Raw genomic sequence first — 16087 nt, forward strand, 5'->3', positions numbered from 1 at the left:
ACCTCAGCAGAAAGGAATATCTTTGTTTATCCCACTAGTTGCTTTTTATGCAAGACGTAAAGCTTTTGTCCGGACAGTATCTGGCCTTGCCAAGCCCTGGCCAGCCACGACTCATAGGCTTGCTGGAGGATTTTTAGCTCCAAAAAGCTAACTAAGTTGAATGTTTAGTCAGGGGTAAAAACAGCCAATGAACCTGGCAGAGAAACAAACTTGGGGACAGCAAATCTCAAGTTGGTCCCACATAGTTCTCTGAGCCCCAAAACAGTGCACGAGCAGGACCCCACGTTAGTTTCTCTGTCCTCGTGGAGCTCGCCAGCCAGAAAGTCCTGCCCTACTCCCCTGTTAGCCTTTGGCTTCCATCTGAGATGCTGAGTCTGAGGGTCAAACTCTGGACTGGGATGACCCCGCAGTGTATGTCGTGCATGCCAAATCACCGCAGGGTGCAGAGGTGCCCTGGAGCGGGCTCGCCTGCACCCTATCAGCCATGGGTCCTCAGAAACATACTCCCAGGGGCCAAAAAACATGGTTTGTGAGGTGACCAAGGGCTGCAGTGATGTCAGTAGGGTGGGGTCGAGAGAGGTGGGTTGTAAGGTGGGCACAGGAGGAACAAAGAATGTACATAGTGTGGACTGCGAGTTGTCAAGGTCTTTTGAAGTTTCAATCAGTATGGCTTCTGAATGATGCCCGTTGTCTGCAGAAGAGACATACATTTGACAGTTTTGTGTCATGCTGCATCTCAGTTTCCATCCCTCTACATCACCCTGGAGTAAGCCTCCTGTGCTTGCAATCATTACCTCTGGTAGTTTAGCATACAAAGGATGTAAATTGATTACTGGATTTGAGTGAAATACAATCTTAGGTGCACAATCTCCTTCGGCTGTCAGTATCTTATCTGTAAACATTAGGAGTGCTTAGAAACAAGCTTTCCTAATGGAGCAAGTGCTCTAAACATGTATTGACAAAGACCTCACAACAAAATATACAGATTATTGAGGCAAGCAGACACAAACACCCAACCCCCACCATGGCTGAGCCTGAAAATGCTCATTGAGACCTGTTCTTTACTTCTTAGGAACTGGCTATTTAACTTGTGATAGGTCTAGTTAACAATTTATATTCACACACTTTGGTTTGGTGAAATAAGCTTTTGTATCACACAGCATGCTCTTCCAGCCTTGAAATTAACACTGACCAAAGCCCTCCACTCTCAGAAGATAGGAAACTCTTTACTGGTATATACCAAGAGGTCTCTTACAGGTATGTATATACCAAGAGGTCTCTTACAGGTATGTATATACCAAGACGTCTCTTACATTATGTGTCATAGAACAACACAATGTCACAGTCCCTAGTACACTCTCGCAAAACCTTTTCAAGCCATGGCGTCCACCAGTTTCCAAGCACCCGGATCCTAGTTGGACCATATCATGTACCACAGAAGCGCGAGCCGAGGAAGCAGTGATCTTCTCAACAAGGATTATACTCCTATACGAAGTAATCCGCTCTATAACCTGGGTACACAGCTCGTCGCCCCCCACTATATGCTCTTATTCAGGACCAGGTTTCAATTAGAAACCCCTTTGCACATTGGTATTATCTCACCAATCAGGAGCATTATTCCAGCCTAACTGTGGATATATGCTTAGGATCCCACATTTTCCTTCCAACGGGACCGGCATATGAAGTTATAGCTCGCCTTTCAGTACACCCTCTACCTTTTTCAGGTGACATATTTTCACCAGAGAAATACTTGGGAAGTGGCATTCCTGAAGAAGGCAGACCTCTGCCGAAACACGCGTGGATGAATCGCTGCCACATCTCTCTTTTTTTGGTGCACTGGTTCACTGTATATCCTATTGTGATTAATAGTGGGATGCTGTATCATCACCCATTTACAATTCTTATAAATCAAATGTAAGTAATGTTTTTTAAAGAAATCAATTAAATGTATGAACTGTATGTATGGGTATATGAATGAGTGCAGTATGCATGTAGTATGAATTAGTAATTTCTCTGTCAAAATAAGTTTAATATGACATAAATGGTATAGAAAATATTTAATAAAACACTATTTTGTATTTTTGTACATTGAGTGATGGTCTCCTCTATTGAAAACATTTGCATTATGAATTTTAAACATATATTGAAGTTGCGCTAGGAACTCTATAGTATCCACCAGTGCAGGTACAGACCCCTGGGGTATCTTAGGATGTCTCAGTCCCTAATACACATTCACACAGCACTCTCAAGCTGTGACACTCCCCTGTAGGTACTTCCTTGCATTATCACACTCCATAATACACATTCATAGAGCCCTCTCAAGCCAGACAGCCCCCAGTGCAGACACATACCCTGCAAGCTCTCCCGGACAATGGTAGCCCCCCCATACATACCCAGCACCCTCTCTCCGAGACCACCGAGCTCCAGGTACGCGTTCTGGAAGGCCTCCTTTATCTCCTCGTCCAGGGGCTGCTCTTTGCCCTGCATGATGATGGTGGAGCAGCAGTCCAGGATCCTCTCGGGAGCACCCTTCATGACCAGCAGGTACCGGTTGTCATCGGGGTCATCGGTCTCGTGTATGGAGAGCTATAGGAAGGGAACCAGTGTCACTGAGATATCAGACGCAGGCGGTGTTACAAGGCATGCGGCGACGAGAACTCACGGTGAAGAGTTTACAACTGAGAACTTCACTGGTGCACCTAGTTGCTCCAGAGATGATCCCTCCAGATGCATCCCCCTGTACCCTGCATCAGTATCTGGCATTGATTCTGGCCGTACCTGCCTCTCCCCACTGCCAACTACTAGATGTAGAGCCTGATCTTCTGAGCATTGCCTCTGCCGAGGCAGCATCCGGTGCCCAAGCATGTGTGCTCTGCCAAGACCTTTCGGACAGTCTCCAGATGCCTTCAACACTATAGCTACAATTTACTAGTCATTCAAAAGGATAGGTTCAGGCTGGTGTGCACTGTTATGTACAGAGAAAAGGACTGGCACTGTTAAAGTGTACACGACTCGCACACGATACCAATGCCTTGTTGAAAAAATGCACCGTCTCTCAGGCAAATAAATACCAAATGGCTGCAACAAGGCAGAGGGCATGGAAAAAGTGCTTCTTTGGAATCACAGATTGGTTGTCAGACTTCTGGTTGTTCCATCTCTCACAAGCAAAAGCATTGTTCCCTTGGAATTACCACTACTTGTATTACTTATGTTGAACCCAATATTTATTGGATGTTAATTGACATATTACATAGCCCATTGCCTATGCAACTGACCAATCAAAAACCATCAAACTCAAGCAAATGTCCTAGATTAATGTTTATGGGTTGCACCCCTGGGTACTATGAACATCTCGCTGTTGATGGATAAAAAAGAAAATATGTTTAGGTACGCCCCAAATGTAAACCACTGGCTCAAAATAAGCACTGGCACTCCCTAACCGTAAAAGTTCCTGTGCAAAACCTACCCACTTTTCACCAGATCCTGTTTGCCTTAGTGCAAAGAGGTCCAAAATGCCATGTGTCAGGGAATTTTCAAGAATGCCAAAGTGTTCGCCGACACTCAGCATGGGCTCTGTGGGCTTGGGGTGTGTTTTTGGGGTGTACAGTAATAATCCCAGAGTCCTCCCACATCTAACATAAAAAAAAACAGTTTGAGACTGGCACTGTGCCCACAACACATCCAGAAATAGACGTCTGGTAGGACAAAAGCAGGGCCCTCCAGCAACTAGACAGGGGAGCCAGAAGAATTGTCTTGGCATCCTGTTCGCTCCCTTTCAAGAGTCTCAAGTGTTAAATGTGGCTCCACAGACCTGTCAAACAGGATTTGACACTAATGTAAAAACAAATCCCCACATCCCCCACCCGGCGTATTATGTGGAGTTCATAGGAGTTATCGCTGCCCACACAGATCAGCCTATTGTTTGCTGCTGAGAGGCATTTCACACTTTTTCCAGTGCTATTCAAGGCTGAGAGCCTCCATCGCCTTATGCTAATTAGCCTTCTGACAGATTTGGCAAAAAAAAGGTAACTTTCTAAAAGTTACTTTTCCCTACTATGTTTTAAAATTCTAAATTCACATTTGAATTGGGTTTTTAATAACTATTAAAAATAGTAATTTAATTATTTTTTTGGATGGTTCAATTTCCAAAACAAAGAACTAGCTAGACTTGACACAGTCAAAATAGATTTTAGGACCTATCCACTGTAGGGACATTGTATTGTTAATATTCTACCTGTCCCTCTTTTAAATGACATGCCCCATACCTGGTGGGCTGCAAGGCTTACATAGCAGTGATTTACTAATATTTAAAAGAAAGGCAGTTTTCACCCGTCAAAAGGGGTTTCTTTTGACAGGCCCATGAGCAGGTTTACACTGCAACAGTCTGGCTACACGGGTAGGCCTGAAGCCATATTTGCACTGTCACTATTATGGATGGCCCAATAGGTGCTGCAGCCCACATGTGGCATCTAACGTCCAGGCCCTGGGTGCACTGTCTACACCATATACTATGAACATAGAAACTAGTGAAATGTGTGGATTAGGAATACACTAATTTAACTAGCAAAAGGGGAAAATGTTGTGGTGACCATGTAGAAAAGGCAGATTTCCTGCACTTGTTTATCAATATATCCTTACCGCTCCAGGAGACATGTCCATATAAATGATGGAACTAGAACTGCTTAAGACTTTTCCGTGTTCCAATGATTTCATCTCATGTTTAATCCAATTGAAACATTCTGTGCTACCTACCACATAAAATCAAGAAACGCCTACTTCCATTTCCCGATGTTATTTAAGAGACAAACTGAAGGACAAAGGGGCCTTTTTAGTGTGGTCCTCTTTCTTTTTTTTCAAGTTCAAGAGTAAGTTTATTGGGGTAAAGAAATACAGTAATGCATAAGATAACATGACAGTGAAAATAAAAGAATTACATACAATATATACATTTTGGAATTAATGAACAAAAAGGGTTTGAGTTAAATGCAGTCCAACATATCATGCCTAAGTAGGAGAACAATAATAAATGTAAAATCTATATTGCATACATTATACAAAAATTGATATGCAAAAAGAGAGTATTGGTTAATACACATAATGTCAACATAAAGGAAGTCATGGAGGTTTAGTTACTTCTTGTTGTTGAGGAGTAGGAGACAGAGAGTGTCTAGCACTTGTGTCAATGAAAAGCGGAACAGGTGACCACAAGCCTAAGCGTTTTGTTGCCACGTGCAATGGATATACAAATGTCGTGTCAAGTCTATGATTATAGCAGACAGCATGCCACCACGCTTGATAAGACAATTTGGTGAATTCTTTCCAATTTTTAGTTACTTGTTGAAAGGCCACTGCTAGCAGCAAGTTTATTATCCTGACATTGGAATCGCAATTTTCCCAAATAGGGGACAAACTACCTAAAAAGATGTGTGAAATAGAAAAGAAGTGACTGGAGCTAAAGATAGAATTAATTTGAGACCAAGGTCCTCTTTCTTTTTAAGATTAGTGTACCTGCATTTTCAGAGTTATTAGAGATTTATAGAAAGAAGAAGAGAATATCGTTATTAAGACCAATGTGTCTGTAAACCACTTATTTGAATACTATTCCAACTTGGAAAAGGGGTTTTGTACAAAACAAAATAGTCTTTTGAACAGCCTGTTTTTAGCACTTCTCAAGCTTTGCTATATTTTTTTGTACTTGAGGCCTTAAATTATTTGTCATTGTAGTAGTGATGGTTCTAAGTCATAATTTATTTTTTTTTGTATCTTTTTAATAAATATAATTGTAACAAAATTTTGGAAACATGTTCAATGTTGGATATTCAGAACTAATGTGTATGTGATATTTGGCCAAGGGAATTATTTCTTTTTTGTTGGTCTAAATCATATGATACATTAAGTTAGCACCTAATAACTGACAGTAGTTTTATAAAGTACACATTTGTGTGTGTATATTAATTCTAGGTGTTTGGGCCATGCTATGCAAGAGTGAGAACTACTTAGGTAGGTCACCCTGAATCCAGTGTGGAAGCACAACTCAGTGGAGGGGTGTGAAGTACCCATCTGCTTCTCTTTTTGGCACAAAGACGAGAACTACCTTCTGGAGCTAAAGAAATCTATCCTGGTATGGCCCCCCCAAAAAGCATGGGGGTCAGAAGGTTATTGCCCACTGGTTTCTGTAGCATCTATCGCCTGCTCTTCTATCTTCTTCTATAGCACCAGTGCAACCCTGTCCTCTCTAGCTAGTGCCACCCCATCCTATAAGACCCATGCCCCTTCTTTGGACCCAATGCCTCTTTTCCAGCATCTCTGACATCCATCCAATTCTCTAACACTCGTCCCCCTCTTCCCGCATCAGCACCCTCCAGTAGAGAACGTCCTCTTCTGCAGCACACATTCACCCCTTCTACTGGCCTACACCCTTTATATACCACCTACCACAAGTTAACCTTCTCCAGAACACATCCATCTTTTCTATTAGCAGCTCCAGTTTTCTAGAACCCACTCTTAGCCGTAGCACCATCCCTTCTAGAGTGCCCACCCATCTGTTTTAGTTGCACCGCCACTTCTGTACCAGGCATCCTCCTCTGTAGCACCACCTCTTCTGTACCACCCATCTTCCTCCTAAGCACCATCCTTTCTAGAATTACCCACCAATCTTGGAAGCACCACCCTTTCTGTACCACCCATCATGCTCTGTAGCACCATCCCTTCTAGAGCTCCCGTCAATCTATTTGAGTAGTACCCCTCCCCCCTCCATCGATCTGAGACCAGCCATTGAATACACCTCCTCTTGCCTAGTTCACTTTCAGTAAACATCCGCCATTTTAGGTACTCTCTCATTTTCATGGCACTCATTGCTCTGCCCTGGATCCAGCCCCCCTCTGCTCTAGTCCCTCTGTTGTTGAGTTCTCATTGTGTTGAGTTCATGCTCCCTGTTCCAGCTTCCATCTTGTTTTATCCAGGACTCTTGTCAGGGAGAGGAGTTGTTGTGAGGGTTAGCAGACTTGGCTTCTCTTCTGCAGTGACCAGAGCCACACTGGGTCTCACTTAGGAAAGGCCCTCTCCATCCTTACACACAATTGCCCTTCTCAGGAGCTTGAGTGGCAGTTGCACAAGCCTGAACAATGCAAATGACTTCACACAACCAGCCTGGATAGAATTGGCAAAAAAGAAGGACCAACTGACGGGCTAAAGATACCAAAGGTAAATAGAGGGAAAGGTGAAAAGAAGGGAGAGAGACATGAGGAAGGAGGAACCCAGTGAAAACACGGGCGTGAAGTGATCAGATGGGGTGCCCGAAAGGAAAGAAATACAAAAGGGGGTGGTGATGGACGGAGCATCTGAACCAATCAAACACTCACACCCAGTCAAAAGATCTGGGTTTAATCCATTACCGTTCTTTAGCCCACTCTGCCACCCCAGTTCAGACATGGCTATATGCAAATCAGTCTGACCCGGTGCCTCATGGGAACAGTCCAGCCCGAACTGCCAAGCCATGCCTTCCCTGGACCGGAAACAAGCTTCCGAGGACCGTCCATCACCACCCCCTTTTGTACAGAAAGGAAAGAAAGGCACAGGAGTAGATGTTTGATAGGACAGGCTCCCCCTGCCACCCCCAGGAGGCTGTTGACGCAGAGTCTTTACCTGGTACTTGTTGGTGGAATTGAAAGGGATCTCGGCCACCTTCTTGTACCTTTCTCGCATCTGTTTCACGGGCCCACAGGACAGCTCGATGCACTTCAGGAGGGCGGATTCAGAGGCATCGCCAGCAACGTCGCGCTGCGGAGACCAGGATATAAAAGTGTGACCAACCAGAGCATCTTCAAGCTCAAGGAACTCTTTCAGCTGAGGAAGGACAAAACCTTGAGGCATCAAAGAAGTTACAAAAATCTCAGAGCTGAATGCATGAAAAACTTCTCCTCAACTCAGGGCGTGGTCACTCAGCAGAAGACATCGCCCACTTCCAGCTCCACCAATGCCCTGCACCTGCTAAACTAAAGTGAAGACAACCCCTTAAGTCAGCTCAGGATCAGTCGAGAACTGTTTAAAAGTACAAGCCAGGATCTGTTGTCTAACTAAGTACAAACACATTCTAAGCGCAGCACCAGGCCAGCCCTCCACTCGAGATGAGATCACATCTGATCCACAAGTAAAAGAAGACAGGAGAGCCCCTCTCATTCCAGGTCAGACCAGACTAGACCCCTGAAGGATAAGCAGGGCAGCACCTCATTCTCCCCAAGGCCAGACCTGGGTCAACTTGAAGCCTGCAACTAGACCTCACCCATGGACAGGTCTCCATAGCACCATCTCAAAATCAAATGTTTATTTCTATTGCATTGATTTATTAAGGACTTTCACTTCAAAGTGGTAAAGACGACAGTTTGAGAAGTACAAAAAGAAACTTTAAAAAAAATGGTAAAGATGATTTTATAGTATAATATTGCTTTTTAAATAAAATTGTGTGCTAACCTTTCAGCGTAAATACGAGAACGTGGCGCTTTGCAAAACTGTTTCTTCCTGTGCCTAGATAACTAGGTCTGATTGCCAGGCTGGTTCCGGTCGCAGCCATGTTGTTTGTTTTCATTTCTCATTCTGACACCACGTGACATCAAAACGACCCACAGATGAAGCCTCTTTGCTACTTTCAAGGCGTGTCCTGCTAATGACACTGTCGGCCTGTTCCTTCTGTGGGGCTTTCACTGCTCGTGTAAATAGGTTTGTGCTGCTACCTCCGATGGCAGTAGGTTAGAATAAGTCACGTTCATATTCAGTTCAGGGCTGACATTAGAATGGTGCCTTTGGGTGACGCTGTGTAATGCTGCACTGTGATTTGTCATGTTATTGTTACATGTGTTCACCCTATGCTGGCTGTGTGATTTCCATTGACTTCTAGTGTTATAAATGTCTTGAATATGATACATGTTGGGGAAGAGGCAGTCTTCTGACCCCTCTACTTGGGAGACTGAACCCCAGAGTTGGACTGACTGTGCTCGCCTTATCTTCATGACTCTCCGTTGCTGCATTGACGCGGCCTTAAGCTAATTCCCTTTTTTCCCTTGATATGCATTTCGACTAACGATCACTTTTGCCTCTTGTATTTTAACTTTAACTTATCAGATAATCCTTATACTTATGGTTTACATTTCCCTACTGACTCCAGAGGATTTGTTTTCTTGAATGTGACATGTGTCGTCGTTCGAGGGCTGGTTATGGAGACATTGCATCATAGATGCTTGAGACGTAACACCCTCTTGACCCTGCCTAGGTGCTGTGTCTCTGTCCTATCAGGTAACAGAGATAGCGGTGACATCATCAATATGGCGTGTGGTTGTAAGAGTTGGGACAATGGCAGATGGGAACATGGCAGCGAATACGACTGCGTGAAGGTGACGTCTTAAGGCGCTGCACCCAGATGGCAGGGTCGTAAAAGAATCAGACACGACGAGACAGACCAGACCTCTGCTCAAGGCAGGACATTCACTCATCCGAAGATGGGAGAAGATTCCCTGGATTTCTAGATCTAGGGAAATCCCTCTTCCCTGAATGTGCGCGGTGGCGCCTTCCACCCTCAAGGTCCTCCAATGTCATGTATGAATGAGAGGGCGGGGCTTCAGAAATACAGACATCAAAGTGTGAGGGAGGGACTCGCGGAGGGGGATTGGATCCATCCCGTCGACCCCCGCATATTAATCTTAATCACTCTGCACTAATCGCTTTCAAATCCGGAAATTAACATTTCTGCCAGCAGGAGATTAATCAGATGAGATTGATTGGTATGTGCGTCGTGTGAAGGATTCGAGTCTCACTTCCCCTCTTCCTGCCTCTCGTGGGGGTGGCAGCCCTGGGGTGCTGATGCTGCCATCACTGTGACATCCCTGAGCTCGGAGGGATTGTGAAAGATGCCAGCAGGACGCAGCCAAGAACCGCAGCAAATCAGCCGCGTCCATTCAGCAGGAGGGGGGAGGGGGGTCGTAGTGTGTACACTGTAGTACGTTTGGAGCGCGCTGCTTCAAGTATATCACTAGAGCACGGTGTGGGAGCGCACTATCATTTAAATGCAGCACATTTGAAATTGAAATTGCCACTACATTTGCAGAGACGCGTACAGCGCACAACCGATAATGTCTAGAAATTGGGTTTTCACAAATATTTATCATTTGCTCATCACCATGTAAAGTATCTTGATTTTTTTCTGGTCCTATTAAAACCTGTTTCCATTACTCTTCAGAATTACAAAAAATGTGCTTCATTTGTGCTTTCATAACTGCTGATTCAGAAAAGGGGGTGGTGATGGACAGTGTATCTGAATTAAACAGAACACTCATACCCAGTCAACAGATCAGGGCTTGATCCATCGCCGTTTTTTAGCTCACTGCACCATCCCAACTCAGAACCTGGCTACATGCAAATTAGTCTGTCCCTAGCCCAGTGCATCATGGGAACAGGGCAGACCAAACTACCAAGCCAATTCTTATACTGGGAAGGAAACAAGCTTCCGTGGACCGGTTTCTGGCATTACAGCCGTCTTCGGTCCGGCTTGCTTAAATCCTGATGGTGCAATGAGCAAGGGACTCACATCTGAGTATACCCTTCCACGCTTATGGTTGACAAAACAATTCAGGTAAGGGGGTGGTGATGGACAGAGTATCTGAATTAAACAGAACACTCATACCCAGTCAACAGATCAGGGCTTGATCCATCACCGTTTTTTAGCTCACTGCACCATCCCAGCTCAGAACCTGGCTACATGCAAATTAGTCTGTCCCTGGCCCAGTGCATAATGGGAACAGGGCAGACCAAACTACCAAGCCAATTCTTATACTGGGAAGGAAACAAGCTTCCGTGGACCGGTTTCTGGCATTACAGCCGTCTTCATCCCGGCTTGCTTAAATCCTGATGGTGCAATGAGCAAGGGACTCACATCTGAGTATACCCTTCCACACTTATGGTGGACAAAACGATTCAGAAAAGGGGTTGGTGATGGACAGAATATCTGAATTAAACAGAACACTCATACCCAGTCAACAGATCAGGGCTTGATCCATCACCGTTTTTTAGCTCACTGCACCATCCCAGCTCAGAACCTGGCTACATGCAAATTAGTCCGTCCCTGGCCCAGTGCATCATGGGAACAGGGCAGACCAAACTGCCAAGCCAATTCTTATACTGGGAAGGAAACAAGCTTCCGGGGACCGGTTTCTGGCATTACAGCCGTCTTCGGCCCGGCTTGCTTGGATTCCAGTGGTGCAATGAGCAAGGGACTCACATCTGAGTATACCCTTCCACACTTATGGTGGACAAAACGATTCAGAAAAGGGGGTGGTGATGGACAGAGTATCTGAATTAAACAGAACACTCATACCCAGTCAACAGATCAGGGCTTGATCCATCACCGTTTTTTAGCTCACTGCACCATCCCAGCTCAGAACCTGGCTACATGCAAATTAGTCTGTCACTGGCCCAATGCATCATGGGAACAGGGCAGACCAAACTACCAAGCCAATTCTTTTACTGGAAAGGAAACAAGCTTCCGGGGACCGGTTTCTGGCATTACAGCCGTCTTCGGCCAAGCTTGCTTGGATCCTGATGGTGCAATGAGCAAGGGACTCACATCTGAGTATACCCTTCCACGCTTATGGTGGACAAAATATTTAACAACAAGGGGTGGTGATGGGCAGAGTTTTTGCATTCCACCACTTATATTACAGATGTTTGAAGTCAGTCAGAAAGAGACACATGTTCAATGTGGGAAACATCCTTTAGCCCGCAACCGATACCACAATATGCCTTTACACCGCAGTTAATACCCCAACTGTATCGTTAATATGCGTTTCTTTACCATGCAAGTCATTACAATGGCTTGCTTTAGGGCAGTGCTTAATTTGAGCTGGGGGTTTCCTGTGCTGGGCACTGGCACTTAATTGTCAACACCAGCATTTATGGCAGTCCAAGTCTATGACTTGATGGCGCAGTTTGTCTAATTTAGGGATGAGCAAAATCAAAGATGTTTAATTATTCAATGTACGGTGACAATGACTAAGACCTGTAGCCCAGGGCGTTCTTATAGTGTTGGGGGACTGTACTAGTCTCAATTGTGCCCTCCTGTAGGAGTGTGATGCCTAGGAGTGGTCTGCTTAATTCAGACACTCTGTTCATCACCACCCCTTTTCTGTATCTATTTTGGCCACTGCAGGTGTGGCAGGGTATACTCAGACATGAGTCCCTTGCTCACTGCACCACCAGGATTCAAGCAAGCCGGGCCGACGACGGCTGAAATGCCAGAAACCGGTCCCCGGAAGCTTGTCTCCTTTCCAGTGAAGAATTGGCTTGGTAGTTTGGTCTGCCCTGTTCCCATGAGGCACGGGGTCAGACTAATTTGCATATAGCCAGGTTCTGAACTGGGGTGATGCAGTGAGCTAAATAACGGTGATGGATTAAGCCCTGATCTCTTGACTGGGTAAGAGTGGTCTGCTTAATTCAGACACTCTGTTCATCACCACCCCTTTTCTGAATCGTTTTTGGCCACTATAGGTGTGGCAGGGTATACTAAGACATGAGTCCCTTGCTCACTGCACCACCAGGATTCAAGCAAGCCGGGCCGACGACGGCTGAAATGCCAGAAACCGGTCCCCAGAAGCTTGTCTCCTTTCCAGTGAAGAATTGGCTTGGTAGTTCGGTCTGCCCTGTCCCATGAGGCACGGGACAGACGAATTTGCATATGGCCAGGTTCTGAACTGGGGTGATGCAGTGAGCTAAATAACGGTGATGGATTAAGCCCTGATCTCTTGACTGGGTAAGAGTGGTCTGCTTAATTCAGACACTCTTTTCATCACCACCCCCTTTTCTGAATCGTTTTTGGCCACTATAGGTGTGGCAGGGTATACTCAGACATGAGTCCCTTGCTCACTGCACCACCAGGATTCAAGCAAGCCGGGCCGACGACGGCTGAAATGCCAGAAACCGGTCCCCGGAAGCTTGTCTCCTTTCCAGTGAAGAATTGGCTTGGTAGTTCGGTCTGCCCTGTCCCATGAGGCACGGGACAGACGAATTTGCATATGGCCAGGTTCTGAACTGGGGTGATGCAGTGAGCTAAATAACGGTGATGGATTAAGCCCTGATCTCTTGACTGGGTAAGAGTGGTCTGCTTAATTCAGACACTCTTTTCATCACCACCCCCTTTTCTGAATCGTTTTTGGCCACTATAGGTGTGGCAGGGTATACTCAGACATGAGTCCCTTGCTCACTGCACCACCAGGATTCAAGCAAGCCGGGCCGACGACGGCTGAAATGCCAGAAACCGGTCCCCGGAAGCTTGTCTCCTTTCCAGTGAAGAATTGGCTTGGTAGTTTGGTCTGCCCTGTTCCCATGAGGCACGGGGTCAGACTAATTTGCATATGGCCAGGTTCTGAACTGGGGTGATGCAGTGAGCTAAATAACGGTGATGGATTAAGCCCTGATCTCTTGACTGGGTAAGAGGGGTCTGCCTAATTCAGACACTCTTTTCATCACCACCCCCTTTTCTGAATCGTTTTTGGCCACTATAGGTGTGGCAGGGTATACTCAGACATGAGTCCCTTGCTCACTGCACCACCAGGATTCAAGCAAGCCGGGCCGGCGACGGCTGAAATGCCAGAAACCGGTCCCCGGAAGCTTGTCTCCTTTCCAGTGAAGAATTGGCTTGGTAGTTTGGTCTGCCCTGTTCCCATGAGGCACGGGGTCAGACTAATTTGCATATGGCCAGGTTCTGAACTGGTGTGATGCAGTGAGCTAAATAACGGTGATGGATTAAGCCCTGATCTCTTGACTGGGTAAGAGTGGTCTGCTTAATTCAGACACTCTTTTCATCACCACCCCCTTTTCTGAATCGTTTTTGGCCACTATAGGTGTGGCAGGGTATACTCAGACATGAGTCCCTTGCTCACTGCACCACCAGGATTCAAGCAAGCCGGGCCGACGACGGCTGAAATGCCAGAAACCGGTCCCCGGAAGCTTGTCTCCTTTCCAGTGAAGAATTGGCTTGGTAGTTTGGTCTGCCCTGTTCCCATGAGGCACGGGGTCAGACTAATTTGCATATGGCCAGGTTCTGAACTGGGGTGATGCAGTGAGCTAAATAACGGTGATGGATTAAGCCCTGATCTCTTGACTGGCTAAGAGTGGTTGGCTTAATTCAGACACTCTGTTCATCACCACCCCCTTTTCTGAATCGTTCATAACTGCTGATGCATTTTGAAATATTTGGGCAGTTGATTTACACAGAACAGTCAGGCTTAACTTGAAGGCAATGTGCAAAATATTTAAAACAGTTAAAACGGGGAAAACACCAAACAAAAAGGTCACACACCAGGTTTAGAAAAATAGAATAGATTTCAATGAATAAAACAAGACCAAAACAACAAAAACAGAATCAGGGGAACTAAAGATATTGAATTTCAACATTTTAACGTAAATTAGTGCCAAAAAGCACAAAGCGGCAACAAGGAATATCTGGTCACTCTGGACCGGGTCAAAGTCACAGATTCAGGCTGACCCCGATGAAGTGTGGGCAGGGAGCACACATCTAGTTACAAAGTACCTTAAATACTGGTTGAGGGGCGTTGCGTGGATCCGAGTCAACGCGTGTTGCCCAGTCAAAGCAGTGCGTGGGTTCCGAAAGGTGGTGAGACTACGGTGCAAGGTCCTGTGTGTCATGGTCACGGATCCAGTCAATTGCATTTATGATGCAAAGTCTGGGCGTCGAGGATGCGGCTTGAAGCTGAGGTGATATGTTGCTTCTGAGGAGCTGCAAGGCTGCAATGTGGATGCTGGCGTCATCTTCGAACTGCTGTTGATGACAGATGCAAGGACCTGGGTCGGACAAGATGCTCTGCACCATCACCAATGGGCCGGTTCCGAAGAGGCGAGGTTAATATAGACCTTTTGCCCCGGGCCCAACCCACAGAGCATCAACGATGCGTCTCTTCTACCAGAGGATGCACTGCTCAGCCAAGGACATGCGTCAGGTCAGCTAGACGATGTGCAGGTCAGCAGAGAAGATGCAACAGTTCTGGTGGTAAGCATCTTAGGCCCACTTCCAAGGGTCCAGATCTGGTGTGGTAGCACTTGGCAGAGTAGACTCACAGATGGAAGAGTCCAGTTGCAGCTGTAAGGTTGTTGGAAGCCTGTTATGGCCCTGAGTCTTCAGATCAAGCGGCCAGCCAACTGGGTTCTGGGTTTCTGGGTTCAAGAAATGCAGGTACAGTCTTTCTCATCTGGGCAAGTGAACAGCAGGCAGCAGGTCAGCACAGCAAAGCAGGAGTCCAGCAGAGTAGAAGTCCAGCAGAGGGCCAATGCTTTCAGCAGCACTGCAGCCCTTCTTCCTTGCGGAGTATCCACACGTTCAGTAGTGAACTGAAGTGATGGTGCCTGAGGTCCAGTTCTTTTACCCAGTAGTGCTTTTGGAGTGGGGGAGAATGCAAAGACAGGCCTTTGAAGTGCAGAGATGTCCTCCTTTCCTGCACTGGCTTCAGACCCTCTACAGGAGGGTACACAGCCCTTTGTGTGTGGACAGGACACAGACTTTTCAGGTGTAAGTGAGGCTGTGCCCAGCTCCTCCCTTCTGCCCTGCCAGGATAACCCATCAAGTCACTCGTAAGGTCCCATTGCGTGTGGCTGTCTAGGGGAAATACAGAAAGTCCAGCTGTTACCTACCACAGACATGTGATGAGATGTCATGAATCCACTTACCCCTAGCACAGACTTACCCCTAACACACATATCCTAAGACATGTGCTGATATCCCCCTTATAAAAACCCACCCCTGTCCCGTGCTCCACGCACGCTTCTAGTCAGTGTGATTGGGTGCTTACATTTACATCTGCCTTATTACATGTTGGTCACCTTCTTAAGGTTTTGCTACTCTTGACTTTGCATGTGCCCCTTTTGCTAGTACACTGTAGTATTGCCTTGTAAGCTTGTTGAAGTTTTGGAGCTCAATTAATATGCTTTGTAGGCTCCGCTTGTGGCTCCGTGAAAGACAACGCCCTCGCGAAGGTCTTTCAGATCTCTCCCCGCATCCCTACACGCTGCCTTTTGGTGCGCGCTAGAACTG

The 16087-nt window shown here is 46.2% G+C and overlaps 1 protein-coding gene across 1 annotated transcript in view; it reads right to left on the reverse strand.

Annotated features, from left to right (window-relative positions):
- Positions 1-16087, reverse strand: part of ATP1A3 (ATPase Na+/K+ transporting subunit alpha 3) — a 316872-nt gene that overhangs the window by 84091 nt on the left and 216694 nt on the right. Inside the window, exons 11-12 of the mRNA XM_086933041.1 lie at positions 7645-7779; positions 2394-2586 (exon numbers count right to left, since the gene is read on the reverse strand). Of these exons, the coding sequence (XP_086789167.1) occupies positions 2394-2586; positions 7645-7779 (328 nt within the window). The remainder of the gene's footprint in view (positions 1-2393; positions 2587-7644; positions 7780-16087) is intronic.

This window comes from Lissotriton vulgaris, chromosome 7 (assembly GCF_964263255.1).
Source record: "Lissotriton vulgaris chromosome 7, aLisVul1.2, whole genome shotgun sequence".
Classification (NCBI taxonomy): domain Eukaryota; kingdom Metazoa; phylum Chordata; class Amphibia; order Caudata; family Salamandridae; genus Lissotriton; species Lissotriton vulgaris.